At 35.1% G+C, this 19,212-nt stretch overlaps 1 protein-coding gene across 2 annotated transcripts in view; it reads right to left on the reverse strand.

Moving 5' to 3' along the window:
• Nucleotides 1–19,212, reverse strand: part of beta'COP (coatomer subunit beta') — a 58,341-nt gene that overhangs the window by 9,484 nt on the left and 29,645 nt on the right. For both annotated transcript variants that reach the window (XM_089094527.1, XM_089094528.1), the window contains exons 6-8: nt 14,918–15,220; nt 6,514–7,774; nt 2,890–3,004 (exon numbers count right to left, since the gene is read on the reverse strand). In XM_089094527.1, coding sequence (XP_088950653.1) covers nt 2,890–3,004; nt 6,514–7,774; nt 14,918–15,220 — 1,679 coding nt within the window. The remainder of the gene's footprint in view (nt 1–2,889; nt 3,005–6,513; nt 7,775–14,917; nt 15,221–19,212) is intronic.

Consider the following 19,212-nt stretch of genomic DNA (forward strand, 5'->3'; position numbering starts at 1 on the left):
CTCGCAACACGAAAACAAACTGACTACAGTTACATCCGATTTTCCGCAAAAAAAATACCACTTTGAAATTTAAATCAGATATTCTTTTTAATCTTAAAATTTAGAAATAAGACGCAACAAAAAGATAAAGCTAAAATCGACTCTTTGCGAAAAAAGTAACTATTTTTTTTTCTCTTTTTGACCATAAACATCATAAAAAAAAAGAAAACTATAATACTGAAAACTTGTACTGATGACCAGAAAATAAATTAGGGGGCCATTAGAACCAATTCTAAAGAACTACTATTTTATTGTTCAGTTGATCTGGAATTGCACGTTTCTTTTAATCGATTAGAACCAATTTCCTATGCAGACATTATCTATACTGGCCAACAAAGGCCATCAATTTATGTCAAGCATTAGATGAAGAGGGCTTTTCCATGAAGAGGAACCTTTCTTAAGTATCTGCGATATTTGCTTACAGACATAAAATTTCGAAATTTTTAACACTGCTTGTGGGTCTTGTTCAAGCCAGCAAGAGAAAATTTTGATTATGTCTAAAATATACACCAAAAGAAATACATGCGATCTATTTTTTTTGCATTCGAGCAAATATTTTATTTCTTTCTGCCCTTCTTTACAGAACAACTTTTTAAATTGACAAATTACGAAAATTTGCGTTTATAACGAACCATAAATCATATTTATCTGTTATAGAAATGTCCTCTAGGATATAAGAAGTTAGTTCAAATTCTGAGTTCAGACGCAATTACAATCTTAACAAACCACTTAACGAACAGATTAGGCCTGTAAACCATAGCTTGAAGACTTCTACTTTAAAGTAAATAAAGTTGTTTGAAGTTTCAAAGGCAGTAAGGGTGCAAGAATAGAGCTAAGGCGAAAATCCAAACATCCAAAATCCAAACATAAATTTAAAGAGAATGCACCGACTGATAGCACCAAGGTCGTAACTGACACCCTAGTCAAAATTGACATACGAACGCTATCTACTGTTATTCTTTGCGAACTTTCTAGTGGTATAGTTTGTTTTGTCGTAAGATGCCTTTCGGCTGAACAAATCAGCAATACAACATTATGGCTGAACTATGGAGGCTCAACTTAAAGCAAGGAATGACATTTCTTCCACACAAGTTAAGTTTCTTGTGTTTCCAAAACGTTGGATCGCCAACCTGTTATTCCTATTGAAAACATAAAATATGTACTGCCAGTCAACAGGCTTATGTCTCCTCGTTATGTGACATACTACAAGTGAGTTTTTGCTTGCAAAAGTAAAAAGAAATGACCACCCACCCACCGCAGTACAGACAGCATATCCAAAAGAAGAAGTTGCATCCCACCTATCACACTGAAAAAGCCGAGAAGGGGGAAAGACAACCAGCAAAGGCCTAATCAGTTACCTTGTTTTGTTGTTTTAACCATGTAATCGAAATTTCTGAAGTTGGTTTATAATCATTTGAATAGAAGTTCAAATTTCAATGGTCAAAGTAGCGCAAAGTATAAATGGTCAAAGCAGCGCAAAAAAGTAAAAATTTCGTGTTTGAGCCATAAGATAAGCCTTGGCTATTCCCGAGAAAACCTTGTTGACAAATTGTCGTAGCACAGTGGGAAAGGAACCGAAGTGCTCTCTAGCCCTTTGTCGTAAATACCTTAGCAACAAAAGGACGGCCAAAAATGTATTCGTTTTTCGTTTGACGTTTTGACCTAGTAAATTTCGCCCAAGAGAACCAAAACTCTACCAACAGGTATCCCAGACTAGCGGCTTCAAACTGGCGTTTAATTAATTTTTCTTTCTACCACACCTTCATCTCCACAAAAATCGATTTTTTCAGTTGTTTTCCTCGAAATTTGAAAAAGTGCAGATACGACCTTTTTACTACGAACCAGCGAATTAATAAAGAAATACCTTACGAAGTAATAAATACCTTAAATAAAACCGATGAAGCGACAATAGTGTCCTATTTAGTCATGACTCCTAATAAAGAAACCTACAACCTGTAGAAAGTTGAGTTGTTTTTCGCAGAGGTAATTTTGAAAACAAAGTAGCGATATGTATCTTCCTATGTTTACACATCAAAGTCCTCCCATGGGATATACTTTCCTCTCATAAAGAAAATCCCCACATGTGGGGGATTTATGATTGAGACTTCTTGGCTGAATCTTGGCTAGACTTTATGCTCTTTGTCATGAGTATTGTAATGACCTACTGAATTTTATTTATTATCTTCTGAGTTAAAGTAAGCAGCTTCCCGTTAGGCAGAGCTTCACATTTTTTCTGTTCTAACCCTATATCCTAAGAAGAGATTTCTTGGGAATACTAAGATATAAGGAGGCTACGCATTTAAAGCATTACAAGGATGGCTTAATACCTATTCGTCATAAGGTAAAGAAGGATCAAAAATATAAAAAAGGATACATTTACTCAATGAGCACTAACAAAATTATCTTTCGATATTTATTACGTAGCTATGGGAAGTACCGATCACGCTAAAAGAAATAAGAGTGAGAAGATTTTGGTTGAATTATTCTGTTTTCACCCACCAATGCTAGTCAACCCATCCCTAAACATACTTTTTTGGACATTACCCTTTCCAAGACTTAATTTGCCAGAATGTCGAATAAAATTTGTTCTAGGATCAGAGCAAACTTTATTCAGAGCGAATAAAATTGCTCTAGGAGTTAAGGATCCAAAAACCGTACTTTCTACAGATTTCTATACAGCTGAATCAAGAACACATAATACGAGTAACCTGGATTGGCTCTTTGCCAGTTTTTCTTGATTTAAACATCCAGTTCTCAATACCAAACAATAACTTAAATATAGCATTTAGCTAATTATCTTGCACTTCTGTTTCTAAAATCAAATCAATTTCAAAGATATTGAAAACTCACTCGCAACGATTCCTCGAAGTTAGGAAACAGATTCATGTACTCTGAAGCATCAGCAATGCCTTGGGCCACTTTTGCATTTGTCTTCTGTTGCTCAGCTTTCCAAAGTTGCGTCACCCTGTTACGAAAACAACCGCAATTATTTTTTTAGGGTGACTTAAAACAAATATCATAAGAATACTGAGCAGAAATGGTCTTACAAATTACAGAAATGACCTTACAATCTAGAATACGAACATTTTCATGATACACGCTTGGGAAAATAATAGCCAACATTAGCGCTTTTTCTTTGTATTCTAGTTTTCATCAACTGAAATTTTCTTTCTTTTCTTCTGCGATCTGGCTAGATTTGGCCTAAAAATGCCAGATAAACTGGGAATAAAAAAAAAAAAAAAAAAAAATACTTTGCAAGTTTTTTCAACTAATTCGAACTTCAACATCTCTCAATTTTCGGCCTTTCGATTAAACTTTATACAAAAGAAAAAGAATCCCTCAGAGTTCAAAAGCTAGCTAAACAATCTAATGTTCCAGGCGATTTTTCTGTAGGTTATAAAGAGATGACCATACAAGTCGTAATTGATATAGGTTATTTCACATTAGGAGAGAAGTGTTAAGATGTATACTATTTCATATAAGGAGAGGAGTGTAAGTCCCAGCGTTACTGTGGCACCCATATTTACCCCCTGCACTATCCCTTTAAGGTTAACTGTGGAAGAAAATAATTTTAGACACCTCTATCAACTGAAACTTTTAAACTCTGAGTACACAATTATTTCATGATTATATATGATAGTAAAAAGTAACACAGGATTATTTAAAACTGGGATAATAGAATGCCTGTGAAAGCAAAACCTAGACAGCTGAGCGTCATGCAGAACATGTCCAAAATATGACTTCCAAGTATTTCACCGGGGTAAAGTATAGCATATACCAAATACGTAGCCTAACCTAACCTAGGTACCTTTTTTTGCCCCTTCAATCCCAAAAAACTAAAGTTTAAATCTTTGTCACGGAGTGAGCAACACCTCACAAGGCAGCGGACACCTGTTTATCATTAGGATTTCATTGGATTCTAGATGTGGTTCTTCGCGTGTTTCTGGATTCTTAACAAGTACGAAAAGTTTAACATCTGGACTGTTGAATATCTGGATTGTTAGTGATCAACTTTGACTATGAATAAATTCAACGAACTCCAAACTAGATTGTAGGTACAGGTGAAAGTTATCATAATATAATTCTGGTTAAATTATCCGACTGTTATCGCGTTCTTACCTTATTTTATAATTACGCATTTCCTAGGGAAAAGTTGCATTTACCTCTAAATGCAACTAAATATATACTAAATAAATATAAATGCAACTAAATATATATATATATATATATATATATATATATATATATATATATATATATATATATATATATATATATATATATATATATATATATATATAAGGTATTTAGCAGCTTAAGTCCCGTTTGGAGTAATTTTTGCTCATTTTAAGTTTATTTGCGCTGGTATAGTGGAAGTAACCGTGCCTGTCAATCGTAGGTATCGAGTTCAATCCCGCACCATACAAGGGAATTTGGAAACTTTTCATTAATACTCATAATTTTTTTAAAATAATTTTAATGTATAATATTATGATAATGAAAACCTTAAAGTGATTTTATTATCTTTGTTGAAAAGGGTCGTCGTTAATATAAACGAATAAACGACAATTCTGGTTGGTCAGGCTATTTTACCAGAGTTTTTCTATTAATTTTTCCCTTATTATATAGAGAATAACGCTCTAGCGTGGCCTACATTATGCAGCTATAAGGTTTCAATGTATGGTTTTTCTTTTCTCAGAGCCACTTCATATGAAAGGGATGGTCGTATTTCTTTTACTCCAGTTTTTATTCTATTGCCATATTACATTTGTTGCCAGGTTTTCCAGGAGGGTATATCTTTATTAAATTAAAAATAGTGTTTTTCTATCATAAGCAAAGAGCCAAACAAACAGATCATAGCAACAAACTGTAAGTAAACAGTGACCCGTGCTAATTTTAACTATAATTAATTCTGTGATGCTTAACCAAAAATGACGCTTTACTGACAACAGAAAAAATTTCACAAGCAAACTTAAACTGTGAATATCAACACCTAACCCTGTAAATTTTACAAGTTTAATGACTTCAATATAAGTTGGACCAACTTGTGAAACATTTATGGAATTCATTACAGACTACGAAATAAAGAGAAATCCATCACAGTTATAATACTGAAAACCAGTGGCGTAATTTCGTCAAAATCCAGGCTGAAATTTCACTTACAGTAAAATTTAATACTCCTCTAATAACTGTCGTAGGTCAAAAGATCCTGGAACACATAACATATTAATGCCCTATTTGCCCAAACATCCTAATGTTACTTTGATATTTACGTTTTCTTAGTACTTTTTATTCTGAGACCTACTTTTTTAAATCTTCGCCCAGTGGAAAGTTTTAGTCATACAAGCAGCTACATGTTATCCCATTGCAGGTTCTATTAATGAGCAGTACCAGAAAGCTACTAACTTATTACTTAGTATTTATTTTATTAACTTAGAGATTTATTCTCCAAAATAAGATATTCTTTCTTTGATTAAAAGTATAAATCTGTTTACATCTTAGGTCTCGCTTTAGTTTTAATTTGATTTTTACATGCACGTATCAATTTCTAGAACAATAAGTTTAAAAAAAGATTTACAAGCTTTTTGAAATCTTTAAAGAGGAATTTCTCGAAACTGATATTACACATGGTTCAAACCAGTGACGTCAATTCACAAAAATGGAGGGGGGATGTATGCTTCAAGATTTAAAGCGGGGTCTGGGTAATTTCTTCTTTTTTTCAATGAAAAGGTCGCAAAAAGCACTTTCAATGAAAAACCCAAAAGCGACTTTTTTTTTATCAAGAGGGACCTTGGGTATGGAGCAATTGTCCAACTACCAGACCCCACCCCCACACTAGACGCTCGTGATTATAACACACCATAAAAAAATTAAAATGTTTGAGTTTTAAAATTCTAAATAATCTGCTTGGCATGAATACCTTGTGCTTTTTGGTCGTAAACTAGCATTCTACTATTAATACCTTCCCAACCTAAACAAGATTTAGCAGCTCCCATATTCATCATGAGCCCTACTTCCTGCCTATACAGCCCATCCTTCCTTTTTGAGCAAATACATTCTATGTCACCTAATGTCTAATCGTTTCTTATTATTAACAATTTTCTTTCCAGGGAAAGAAGGATTAGTATTGAAGTCAAGATTCAATACAAAAATAGAGATTCAATATAGATTCGAAAAGATTCACTATAAAAAATGATGTCATCCAAAATACTTGTTTCATATTAATTTTAAATTCCTTATGCCCCCGTAGTCGGTAATTTTCGTTTTGTGTCAAGTTTTCGTTTAGGGTTTTCATTTTGCTAATGCATTCCCATTCGTATTGATATTTGTTTGAGATGAGTTTATAATTACTCGAGCTATGTTTTCTGCCGGGAATATTATCAACAACTGCCAGTGATGTGATTAGTACAAATAAAAATCTTCTAAAAACGTAAGTTAAGCTTAGTAATTTAGAGAATATAATAGATTATTCACCTTGGTAATTCAGAGGGCAGATAGGTCCTTGCGAAAAATGCTGCATCAGGCAACTTATTGGTTTCAACTAAAATATCTAAAGCTTTCAAATTTTGCTGGGTCAAAAGGTATGCAGTGAAGGCAACGTTAAATTTTCTGGCACTACGAGCCGCTTCTGCAAGCTCTGCCACCTTTTCCAAATTGCCACTTGAACTGCTAAGAATTAACAGAGCTCCGAAATCCTGGGTTGCTTCATAGCATTTCTCTGCCAGATCCAACCTACCACTTAAAATACTGCAGTCTGCAAGCTGTTGCCACTTTTGATCACTGCCAATTTCTCTGGCCAATTCAACAGCCAAATCAAGCTTGCCCAATTGTAGGGCAAGATCAAACTTGTGATCAGGGTCAGTAGATACTGCAAGGGCTTGGCTAACAAACCCTTGTTTTTCTAAAAAATGTGCAATCTTTGTATAATATGACTGTGGGATGGTGGGTAGGAGCTGTTGGGCATTTTGGATATCTTTCCTCATAACAGAGGTTTCAAAGTCTAGAACAGAGAGGTGTAGAGAGTATGATAAAACATTCAATTCCTTGTCACAGAGATAGATTCTGTTATCTCTTGGAATGTAACCAAGTATGTAATGGGGTCTATCTAAGTGAGATATTGTGACGATTTCACCACCAACATAGTAATTCAGTCTGTTCAACGAGTTGGAATAAATAAAACAGTCACCCACCCATGTGGCTGTTTTCACGTTTTCTGCTACTTCACCCACAACAACAAAAGCATCTTCATAACCGTCTTCAGCTCGGCCTTCCTCGCTTGCTTCAGCAACAACAGAAGCGTTATACTTCAGTACATAAAAGGATTCTTCAGTGGTGATAGCAACCATCTCACGGTTCCCACCCCAAAATACTCCTTTCGGCTGAATTTCAATTCTTCTTACAAGATCAAGGGTATCCCAGTCGTAAAAAGTCAAATGATTCGCCGACCGAACTCCAAGAAGTGTGCCCCCGTATATTCCGTCAGCACCGAGTTCAGGCCTCAAGGATTTCTTTTCCTTCGTTAACTTTTGGAAAACTTTGACAGTTGTAGCTGATTCTCGAATTGCGAAATCTTCAGGCTCAATTCCCCAAACGAATTCCAAAGCGGAGCCATATGCCTTATTCCGAAGAGCCATTGCAGTATATATAATGTATTCACCTTCACCGCAGACAGCAACATAACGACCATTGCTATTATGCGCCAATGTGTTCGCAAACACTTCACAGCTTTTAGCGTCTGCAATGAGAAAAAAACTCAAGTAACTAAAAACATATAAGTACATACCATAGGTTTGGTCAGCATATAGAAAGAGAAGTAACATGACAACGAAGAAGAAAATCAGATATATCTTCCGGTGATAAAGATTTCCTTCCAAAGCAAATATTAATACGACGTTTAAAGCAAAAATTAAAAGGACTTTCGCCCAAGGCCCTTATCTACCACCACAAATAATACTTTTTTTTCAATCAAATATGGCACCTGTAGTGGTACATATTATTTTGTTATATCTTTTCGTCCTCGTTTATATATACAAGGTAAACACATAATTCGACTCGGCACCAGAATTAGCCATCAGTAAATTACTGACTAATCATAACAAAAGGCTTGATATGTTAAAGGCTAAACTCTCCCAGCCATTGGAACCGGGATATAGAGTGATCAGTTTTGCAACTGAAGCAAAAGCCTTGATTAGTATAGAACAGTTCGGTGTATTTTGTTTCTGTAGATTAGTTAGAACTAAGTCCAATTTACAAACAAGTCAGCTGACGTGTTCAGTTCAGGAAGGCTTTCAAAATTTAAATTGCAGGACAAATCCTTGCGGTTTCATATTACCCGAAGAAATTTGAAAGACAGCTTTCACGCGTTCAAAGCAAATATTATTCACAAGCAAACTTTAATAAATGAACTATAAAAAATGTATCATCCCTGTCTCTATTCAAAGGAATTCAGTTAGTATTCACATTTCAGTGACTCCTTCAAAGTTGATTGCTATTTATGATTTTCAAGATATTTTTAGCGTATCAATACAAATCTACGGCGAGTCAAAGATGAAGCAAATTAAACTAGAAAATCGATAAAACAGAAAAAAACATGTATGATCTCCCAAACGCTATTTTAAGTTTTTTTTTCTTTGACTAGATTTTTTTCGTTGACTAGCTGGCACCTAATTGATGTTTATGACCAAATCCATCGATCTCCTATTGTCGTTTCTCCTATTACAAAACGTGTTTCTACTTCTACTCTTTATAAGTCAGGAGGAAGTTGGACAGAAATAAAAATTTTCAACTGACTTAGTCTAATTGGCTTATCCCTCAAGAGGGTAAAGTTTCTGCAAACGAATGAAACATGAGATGCAAGCCTCTTGACCTACAAATGATGTGAAACGAGAAGGAAATAGAAGCTGACTAAAAAATTTCATTGGCTCAAAGTTGGAAAAACACTTTTCGACAGGTAAAAAAAAGAGAAACTTTCCTGAGAAAACAGGGGAATGTCAGCTGCATAAAATTGAAATTTTCACAGTTCTGCGTTAAAACAAACCAGACATGGCCTTGTGAATATTCAACTACCGGGATAGTTTTACTCGTCACTAGAGCAAATCTCACGCTACGGTTACTACAACAATTTGTCCCAGAAAATCCAAATGAGTTCAAAATTTAGGGTTTCAGTCCAAATATCTCAGAAAGTTCCTCTGCTTCAAATAATGTTAAACAGAATTTATAGAATCTGTAGAATTTGTAGAATATCACTTTAATTCTTTGAACCAGACTAGATGTTATGTCTCTCAGCATTCTCTATGTCTATGGAATCATTATCGTGAAAGTGATGAGACATCTCCCTAAGCTCTAGTGGCTGATAAACACTTGTTCCTAGTAATGTCGTCTCTTTTGCGTGAGGTAGGGCTTGGCACAGACATCTGATACTTGTCTGTTTGTTCAAAAAAAAGGATTCACGGTAGCTGAGACGACATCAGGTGTGTTTTTTCTAAATACTTCCGCAAAATTTGTTAAAATCGAAACACGTCAGTCACCTTCATCTCAGTTTAAAGGAATCAGCCTTGACTAGAAATAGCGTCAATTAGAATGACTAGAGTAAACCTCGTTCACTCGGTCACTGTGATAATTATTACCCCCCAAAAAACGAGGCTAAATGAAAAAGAAATTAAAATATCGAGCTGAGGCTCGGACGGTATTTGGAAGTCAAGACCATCGCTAACGCTAATTTAGGTTATCAGTATATGTTGAAGGCTAATAACCTAAGCATCAGTTGTTTCTGACCGGGAGACGCTCGAAGCAAGGACCCTAATACGAATTTCAGCGATGATATCATCTTTCATTTTCACTAGCAAAATAAAACTTTCTGAGAAAATAGGACGATTACCTTTTGGACTGAACTAACAAACCCTTTGAAAACCCTCTACTATCCAAAGGCTGGGACATCCATCTGCCTCTATTTACCAAAGTAATTGTTAATATTCACAAGTTACAACTACAATTCCAGAAATACGAACAATAATTACGGATTAGTGCCGTTTGGGGTTTCCAAGGATCTAAAAAAACAGGATAATTATGGGTTTCATTTTTATTAGTGTTTAAAAATTATTTGCACTAAGATTAACTAAACCAGCCAAATTCAGTCGCCCCATAGGAGCTTTATCTGTTGGAATCCCCGAAATAGTAAGTGACCAAACAAGTTCAGTAAAAAAAAGAAAAAAAAAGAAAAAAAGGGCTTGTCCCAACCCCCAAGCAGCATGGAACACTAAGGCTCTCCGTTTGATGATTCGAAAAAGCATTCCACTACAGCTTCAAATTGAAAAGTTATGTAAAGAGCCTCAGAGAACCAAAGGAGTTCTTCATACAGTCAACGTGCCGCTCACCGTTTTATCGCAGCAATTTCTTCTCCTCAATCTGCTCGGATCTGGTTTATCTTAGTCCAGAGAAAATTCCTCTGTAGTTGATGTTATTACTGAGTGATGTTTGCTTAGATCAGAACTTGTGACAATGCAGCAACAAAACTCTTCTGCAAGAATCTGTTGCGTTTCTTACAGTCCAGCAGCAGTTTAGTTTGACCTGAGTTAAATTTTTGTTGTAATAGACGCCCGTTGCTCGAAAGAACCTCAAGGTTTTGGGAAATTAAGCCATATTTCAACCAGCACAAACAGCTGCATCTATAGTAGCTTCGAAGTCGCCATAACGATGACAATAATAAACAACTGCCCACATAAGGTGGTCATCAACCAAACCGTCTTCAAAGCCAGACAGACAGATTGCATTTTACCAAACGGACCATCCCAAAAGAACCTCAAAGACAAGCAAAGCTCAAATTGTGACATACTTCTTTTCTCATAAAACCAACATGCGTATTTTCGGTATCTTGCGTGCACTTTTAACCAAGAACTTCCAAGGAGGTATTAAGGTAAAAACAAGAGCCGTATGAATGGTCGTAGCTGGTTATGAAAGGCAAATTCTGACAAAAATCAGGTACAAACGAGAGTCGTACTTGAGCTGGTTACAATTGACATAACTCGAATACTTTCCCAGATCAAATTCAAGGGGTGGCCACCAAAAGTAGTAACAACTTGAGCAAATTTTTGAGCCAGAGATGGTTGCACACTACCACGGAATTAGATTCAGTCGGAACTCTAGTAGAGACCTTTTCTTCATTTGTTTTAAGTCCTATATTCAGAGAGAGTAACTCCAAGGTTCTTCCTTGCCCCTTCAAGAGAATATAGTACCTCCTTCTTTTTTCCAGGAGGTTGTTGAAATTTCCTGAATTTTTATAAAATCCAGAAAAAGAATTTGTAGCTGTCAATGCGTGTAAAGCCCAAAATTCAAAACAACAGCTTTGCGACTGAAACTTTAAATTATTATCTTTTCCACAAAGAGGATTAGATTGTGACGATTTCAGATATAAACAACTACACCTTCCTTAATTCTCCATTCAAGTAATTTTGCAGAAAATATTCTCATTTAAAGTCATTGACAGACAATTTCACTTCTTTGCTTCACTTCTCAAATCATTTCACTTCTTAAGCTGCATATATTAATTACAAACCAGGAATAGAATACAGTGCTGTTTACGTAGGCAACAATGATATTTTCAATAATGAAAAAATATACTATCTTTATCAACGAAAAAATTGATTAATACTGACAAATCGATTTTTTTGGTTACTTCCGGATATACTGTAGAAACAAAAAAAAAAAAACATAAAATCATAAATCATGTTCTTTCTGGACAGAGGCACGTAGCCAAAATTTCATTTTGGGAGGGATACAAAGAATTCCATGGAGAGAAGGTGGGTTTAATCTTGGAACAGGTTTTATTTTATAGCCATTGTATAAGGTACAACTTTGCACATATATTTCACGCTTAGTGTATGGGATGGCTGAGCTCTCCAAATTCTCACCTAGCTATGCTCTACTAGATGAACATTCAGTTCAAAGAGTGGCTTTCAATTTCATGATTAGCCTATGTACTTTAAACCTAGCAGTTAGAATTTAGGTAGTGGTAGAAATGATTTCCCAGAAAACTAATTTCCGGTAAATGGGTGTAAAATACACATTTCGAATATTTTTTAGTTTTTCCAACTTGTTTCTTCAGCTTTGCATTCATATGCAAAGAGCATGAGTGCTAAAGCCCTATAAAGTAAGGGGAAGGATACGGCATGCTTTTACAAAATTTAAAAAGAAACACGATGTGTACCTATAACAATATATCAATGTAAATCCTTCTAACATTACGATAAATCACAAGATGAAATTTTTATTCCTGTTTGTTACAACTCAAAACTATATTACAAGCATAGGTTCTAGAGAATTCCTGACTATATATTTGAACTCAGGTCAAGACACTGTATTACAACACTAATTAATTGTCAGTTGTTTAGACTAAAACACCAAAATTTCTTCAAAATTTCGTGTAAACGTTTATCTAGACTGAGCCACACATATATTTAGATCACATGTTTAAAATACAAAATAGACAAGAAGCATACTCTGTCTCAGGGTTAGGGTTTTTTTCTTTTTTTTGATCTTGTGTTCATTTTCTCATAATCAAAAATGTGACTTTTGCCAACGGTTTTTTTTTATTGTTATCTACTAAACCATTTACTGACTACTTACCATATCATCCACTAAGGCATAAGTTTAGAAGAAAACATAATTATTTTAGAGCTCTTTTCAAAGACTGACATCTATGCATGTTTCGAGCCTCTTAAAGGGGTGGACTTTGGTTATATTATTACTTAGTGATTGCCAAGATGTGTCCCAGGTTTCATCACAAGGTTTTATAGTCACAGTAGCTATATTACTACTAATAATAACTCACTGCAGCAATAATCCCCCTGAGACCAACGCAGCAACTTATTCTCCTACTCCCCCTTAATCAGTTCAGTTCAGTTCATTTTATTTAACATAAAAATACATTTAACAAATATGCCAATACCTGCCCCAAGAAAGATACCAAAAAGCACTTGCGACTGGGCGGGTACATACAACTCATTTACTAATTAATGAATAACCATAAAAAATAAAAAAAAATAAAAAAAAAAAAAATCTCTCATCAATTCATTTAATAATAATAAATAATAATAATAATAATAAAAATCATAAAAAAAAAAAAAAAAAAAAAAAAAAAAAAAAAAAAAAAAAAACTATGAACCTTGACCTAACAAATATTTTTTAAATTTTTTAAATATTTTAAAGCTTTAACCTCTCAAAGCCCCTTCCCTTTAATCTCTCATGAAGTTCCAATTTCCGATAAATCATTCCTTATGACCTCTTCACACACCGTCTAGGGACGATACACTTTTCGCTCGACCCCAGATGGATGGCCAGAAACCACAATCTTTAGTAATCTGTCATCCTTCATACGTATAACTTTGCCAAGCTATTTTAAACTTTCTTTCATTATAGCTATAGAAAGTGGGATCTGGCCACCTTCTTCGTATAATTAATTAATTTATCAAACAAAATCTAAGAATATTCTTAGACAATTCCCCTAGACATCATTTAACAAATCTTCCTCGGCCTTTTGGAGCACCGCGTTTCAGAACCGCGCTTAACTACTGTCATTACTGTGGCTACTAATATTTTAATCTTAGTTTTCAAAACTACCTTCATTTTTTCCTAACCTTCTTTCAACTAAAGAATGTTATCCTGGGCCTTGTTTATTCTACTTTTCACATCTTCACTACATCCTCCACCTTTACTGATAATACTACCCAGGTAAGTAAAGCTATCCACTTATTTTACTTCATCGCTACCTTGCATAAGCTCTTGGCCTAGTCAAAGGGATATAGTCGTCTTAACAGTAATTTTGAAATTTATTCTTGCACCCTAAGCTTACAAAATCTCCAAAAATTCATTCACTTTTCCAGGAATTTGTACATTTGACACTCAAATCATCAGTATAATCTAAGTGTAGGAGAGCTTTACATCCCAATTTGATTTCATGCTCTCATATAGCCTTTGCCATGTTCCTTAGAGCAAAGTCCATCAAGATAACCCATACAACTGGGCATAGAACACAACCCTACTTACCTCCAACCTCAACATCAAACTCGCAACTAGCCTCACTTCCAACCTTAACCGCAGCAATATTATTCTCGTACATAGCACCTTAAATATATCTTTATGGGGTCAAAATAGCACTTTGTGCTTTAAAGGTAGTGAAAGTAATATTGTAGTTATTTATTATAACAGAAGAACGTACAACCCAGGGATCACCGTTACGAGATCGATTTGTATTATAAAGCAAGCTATTCTTAAAATTCCCCTTTTCCCAGCAACATTATAATTATTATACTTCCTTTCAGGGTCGCATCAAGCAAACACCGTATGTGAAAATTTTTGCGAATTTATGTTCAAAAGCTTTACTTTTAAAGTTTTCCAAGCTAAATCAAAGAGTGCATTAAAAAATAAAGAAAAAAATAAAAAAAAATAAAATAAAACTGTAATCTTGTTTAAGTTATATTGACAGAAGATTCACCTGGCCTTTTAGCCATGAATCTGAAAAATTTCAATGTATGGTTTCACATTTTATTTTGCATTAGTCTTATTTATCACCAATAAAAATAATCAACTCGTATTTGTTCCCTTAAAAACTTGATATTTTTTTCCATATACAAGGTGTGCATGCAACCAGCAGCGTCACAAGTCAAAATTTTGGGGAGACGGGATCGTACTTTCCGAACTGTTTTACAAGCCAAGATCAATATCCCGGAAAAAAATTGGAAAAACTATTATAAAGCCGTATCAATTAGACAAAAATAATTGACCAAATCCATTGAGAGGGAACATCCCCCTCAAACGTAACCTATCGGCATGCAGTGACAATTTTATCCACAGTTTTCTTAGTAACAAAGAAAGAATAGCTCACCTCCTTTGACAGAAAGATTAAGACGTTCACCATCTTTGATATCTTCAATCGCGAATTGTTTCAAGTTAACCATTTGCATTTCAGAATGTTTTATCCAAACAATCTTTCCACCCTCGTCCATTGAGAAAGTTGGTTCTTCCTTTCCTAAGCGAATCATAACACAACCATCATCAAAACCAATGCCGACCATATTAGAGCCTTTTAGGCAGCAAATTGTCCAAGCCCTTTCGAGCCCATAATTTAAAGTGTTCTCAAGGCTGTAAGTATTGGCGTTCCAAATTTTGACAGTGCCATCTTCCGAACCTATGAAGAATATTACAGAACATTATTCAACCGTGTTTCCCATATTGAGGTAAATAACACCTACACCCAAAAGCGAACCCAAAAAACACTCATCTTTTAGGGTTTTGAATCCCCATCTTTTATGACATGCCCCTCTGAGATCAGTTAAAGCTGCATGCATCAATGTCTCCTACCATAGGTTAAAAAGATCTAAGTCTATGAGAGCATGAGAAGGGTAAAATATTTATAAAGGGCATGATTTTCAGGGCCGTGGGAACCAAACACTGGGTCACGGGGATGAATTTATTTCTACTTTAAAAGCATATCAACTACGAATTGAATAAAAAGAAACAAGTAAACTTGAAAAGTACATTTCTATCCTAAAGGCCATCCGAGGCTTGGGTCCCGGTGAGGCTTGGGTCACGGTATACTTTCTCTAATCAACTGATTTGTCAATAAATTGGGCTTTGAAACTCCTTCTACTTATGTTCAAGGCCTGTAACCTTTCAGGAAGTCTAATTTCAGTCGGCAGACGATTTACGAAAAAAATTAAGAGGGGTGGGAGGCAAAAACAAATTTTCCTAATGTCGTGACCTATCTAGATCGTTGTTCAATCCAGAAAACGGTAGTCAGTCAAATTTCAGGAAAAAACATACCGCTGTTTTCGAGAAAAAATTTAGAGATATAGATATATAAAATAAATATTCTTTCGATAAGACAAGGCATATATGAGTCATTGAACGTCGTCTTGAAAGAATAATTGTTTTGTCAAATTTATTTTTACTGGTATCCCTGCAAGAATAAAGAACACTCTCAAGGGTGACCTACCTTGAAGACCCTTGCTGTAATATTTATTTTTCAGTAACACGAGTTAGTTGCCAAATCTTTAAGTTACTTAGATCCCCTCATTATCTGTTCAAGGTATTTTCCAGGAAAACTAACGACATCTATGCTTGCTCTCAACAGATGACACTCGGAATTGTTTTATGGTATTTTTTTATGTCTTATTTGTGGTAACCCTGTATGCAGTATCAAGTGATATTTTACCTCCGTAATAGGTTCTTATTCCCATCTGCAAAAATGTGGAATTTTGCATTTTTTGCCAGAATGAAGATCGCCGGATGCGTGTTTATTTGTTGTTGTTTTTTTTTTTTTTTTCGTTTGCTATTTGTTTTTTTCAGGGGTGATCGCATTTAACCAATAGTACTAGAATGCCGGGAAAGGGCTTATTCAAACGGGAATTAAAATTTATAGAGAATTTTCAATGGGGAAGGAAGTTTCCTGGGCATGAACTTACAGGGGAAATTTTACACTGGGGGAATTTGCCAGAATTAGTATACAAATTTCTTTTTATTAATCTTACTTTCTTTTTGCCAACTCAATTTTACATGTGGAGATGTTAAGGGGAATTGTCTGGGGGAAAATTTTTACCGGGTTGGAGTTTTCTAAGAGTATATTTCCGTAGGAGGGGGGTTTTTTCACGGGAGGAATTCGCCGTTGGGGAGTTTTCCACGGGATAAATTCTCCAGAGAGAATTTTCTGCGGGAGCAACTTTCTACTAGGGGGCGGGGTATTTGCGGGAAAACTTTTCCACGGAGGGGATTTCCAGAATGGTCTTAAAAAATCTTTTCCAAATGAAAGTGTGATAAGAAAAAATTTTCACTTGGAAGCGTCCGCAAGAAATTTTTCGGGGGGAATATTCAGCTACAATGCAACTGTCTGGGATGAATTTTCCTGGCGGAAGCGGGAATTTTACGTGGGAATAACTATCCGTGGAGGGATTGTCCGTGGGGAGAAGGAATTTTCTATAGAGTGAGGAGCCAGATTTCCCAGCATTATTTAAAAACGATCAGAAATTGAATAAAAAAATACAAGTTTATTTCATCTAAGTAAGGAGCAACATCAAAAATTAAAACGAACAGAAATTATTAATTATAGGAGGGAGCCTGCACCACTCTCCATACCTCACTCTTTACGCTATAGTTTGACTTTCTGTCCCGATTCTGTAAGAACGACTCCTGAAGCACAAGGGCCGATTAATTAGAGTAAGCTTTTTTTTAAAAGCTCAGGAAAAATTTAGCGTAAAGAGCGAGGTATTGAGAAGGGGCAGTCCACCCTCATACAATTAATAATTTATGCTTGTTTTAAGTTTTGATGTTGGTCTTTTCTTTCAGTTGAAAAAAACTAGTTTTTTTATTTAAAGAGGCGGTATTACACCTACAGTAAGAACAACTTATGAATCCGCAGCGTAGATTATGATTCACATTCTACGCTTAGGACCATTTCCGAGGTGAAACGTACGCTAAGGCAGAAAAGCAGATTCTGAGCTTTGTTTGTAATTTCCAAAAGTCTCAATGTTTTTAAGGCTTGTTGGGATCACCTTGATCTCTGTCTATATCAATAAACATTAGATTCTTCGTTCTAAAAAAAATCCAGATTCTCTTTTATCTCTTATGTACGTCCTAGATCTACTCTCTATCTGAATTATTACAAGGTAAAATTAGCTCATTCAATCAAGATCGCTGTTTCTGTCGCTCTTCTTTAGGACAAAATTCGAGGTCGGACACCCAAAAAATAGTGGAACGAAGACGTCGAACTTCAGAGCGCTAAACACAAACAAAAATTATGTTTTCCTATTTGGGCTGACTGCGGCTATCCAAGGTCACTTTAGATCGTCAAATATACGACGCGTGCATACAGAAAATCTCAATGGAATCATTGTTCTGTACAGCAATGGAAATCTACAATCTTCGCTGGACATCAAAAATAACCCCCGGTTTGTGGTGTCAAGTGTCAAAACTTACCTCGTCCTCTTCATCTGGTGACAATCCGATTGAAATCCGATTGAATTTCTCCTCTTTATTGTCTGACGATCCACCACTTCTTGACACAGCACTTCAAAATATACCTTAGGGTCAATTGGCAAAAGTTGATTCTTGAAAGGCATAGAAAGTCAAAAGTATACTCTACGTTTGTGCCATTGACATTTCAAAGGCTTTTGGCTTCCTTCTTAACTCTGTGCCGTCATTCTGTGCCAAGATGTTAAGCAAGGTTCTGTTCTAAGTTCTGCAATCTTTAATCTGCTCAGATTCGAAGACACTTAATCGACCATACATCGACGCACGTCATGTCAACTTTATTTTTCTTTTAGCTAATTATTTTTTTTTATGCACTCTAGAGCGACGTTGATACTGTTTGCTCCAGACTGAATAAAATCGGTCTCTCAGGTACGACTTCCAAAACCGAGTTTCTTGTATCTGGACCAGAGACCACCTCTCCTGATGCAATCCAAGTTGACCCAGCATAAGTCTTCTCTTCCAATTCACTTCGCTATTTGGACCTTCCATTTGGAAAATGAATTGGATAAATCAGAAAGCAAGGAAAAATTCAGAAAATTCTATGGGCTTCTCGCCAAGGTAAAGGGTCAATTGAATAAGAGAACCGTTGGTCGGCTATATAAGTTGTCATAAGTTGTGAAGTGTTATAGTCTTTGTCCCATGTTGAGTAAATCCTTAAAAGTCAGAGTTGTTTTAAACTGTGTGTAATTTTCGAGTCCTTTTTGTTTTTATTTTTCCTCTTTCTTTCATACTCCTCTTCCTGCGTTATTGTTATGTCAGAGTACAACATAAAATTATTCTTATTACTATGGACATACTTGACCAAAGGCACGACCTCCCTCTAAGCTTAAGCTACAATAAACCTCCCTCTAAGCTACAATAAACTATATATAAAGTTAAATTTTTTACCAAAAGATTTTTTTTTCGTCTAATTTAAAGCTCTTCTATTTTTGCTAAAATTGAAATCGCTTTAAATTACGAAATAACGTGATATATATATTTATATATATATATATATATATATATATATATATATATATATATATATATATATATATATATATATATATATATCTGCAAATGCTGAATTTTTAGTTCATTTTTCACTGTTTTAAGGTTTATGCTCCCTGTGAATTCTTTTTTTGTTTTTGTTTTTTCGTGCGGTTTTAATAGATC

Source organism: Artemia sp. Qi Xiang Cuo, chromosome 9 (assembly GCF_049724085.1).
Source record: "Artemia sp. Qi Xiang Cuo chromosome 9, ASM4972408v1, whole genome shotgun sequence".
Classification (NCBI taxonomy): domain Eukaryota; kingdom Metazoa; phylum Arthropoda; class Branchiopoda; order Anostraca; family Artemiidae; genus Artemia; species Artemia sp. Qi Xiang Cuo.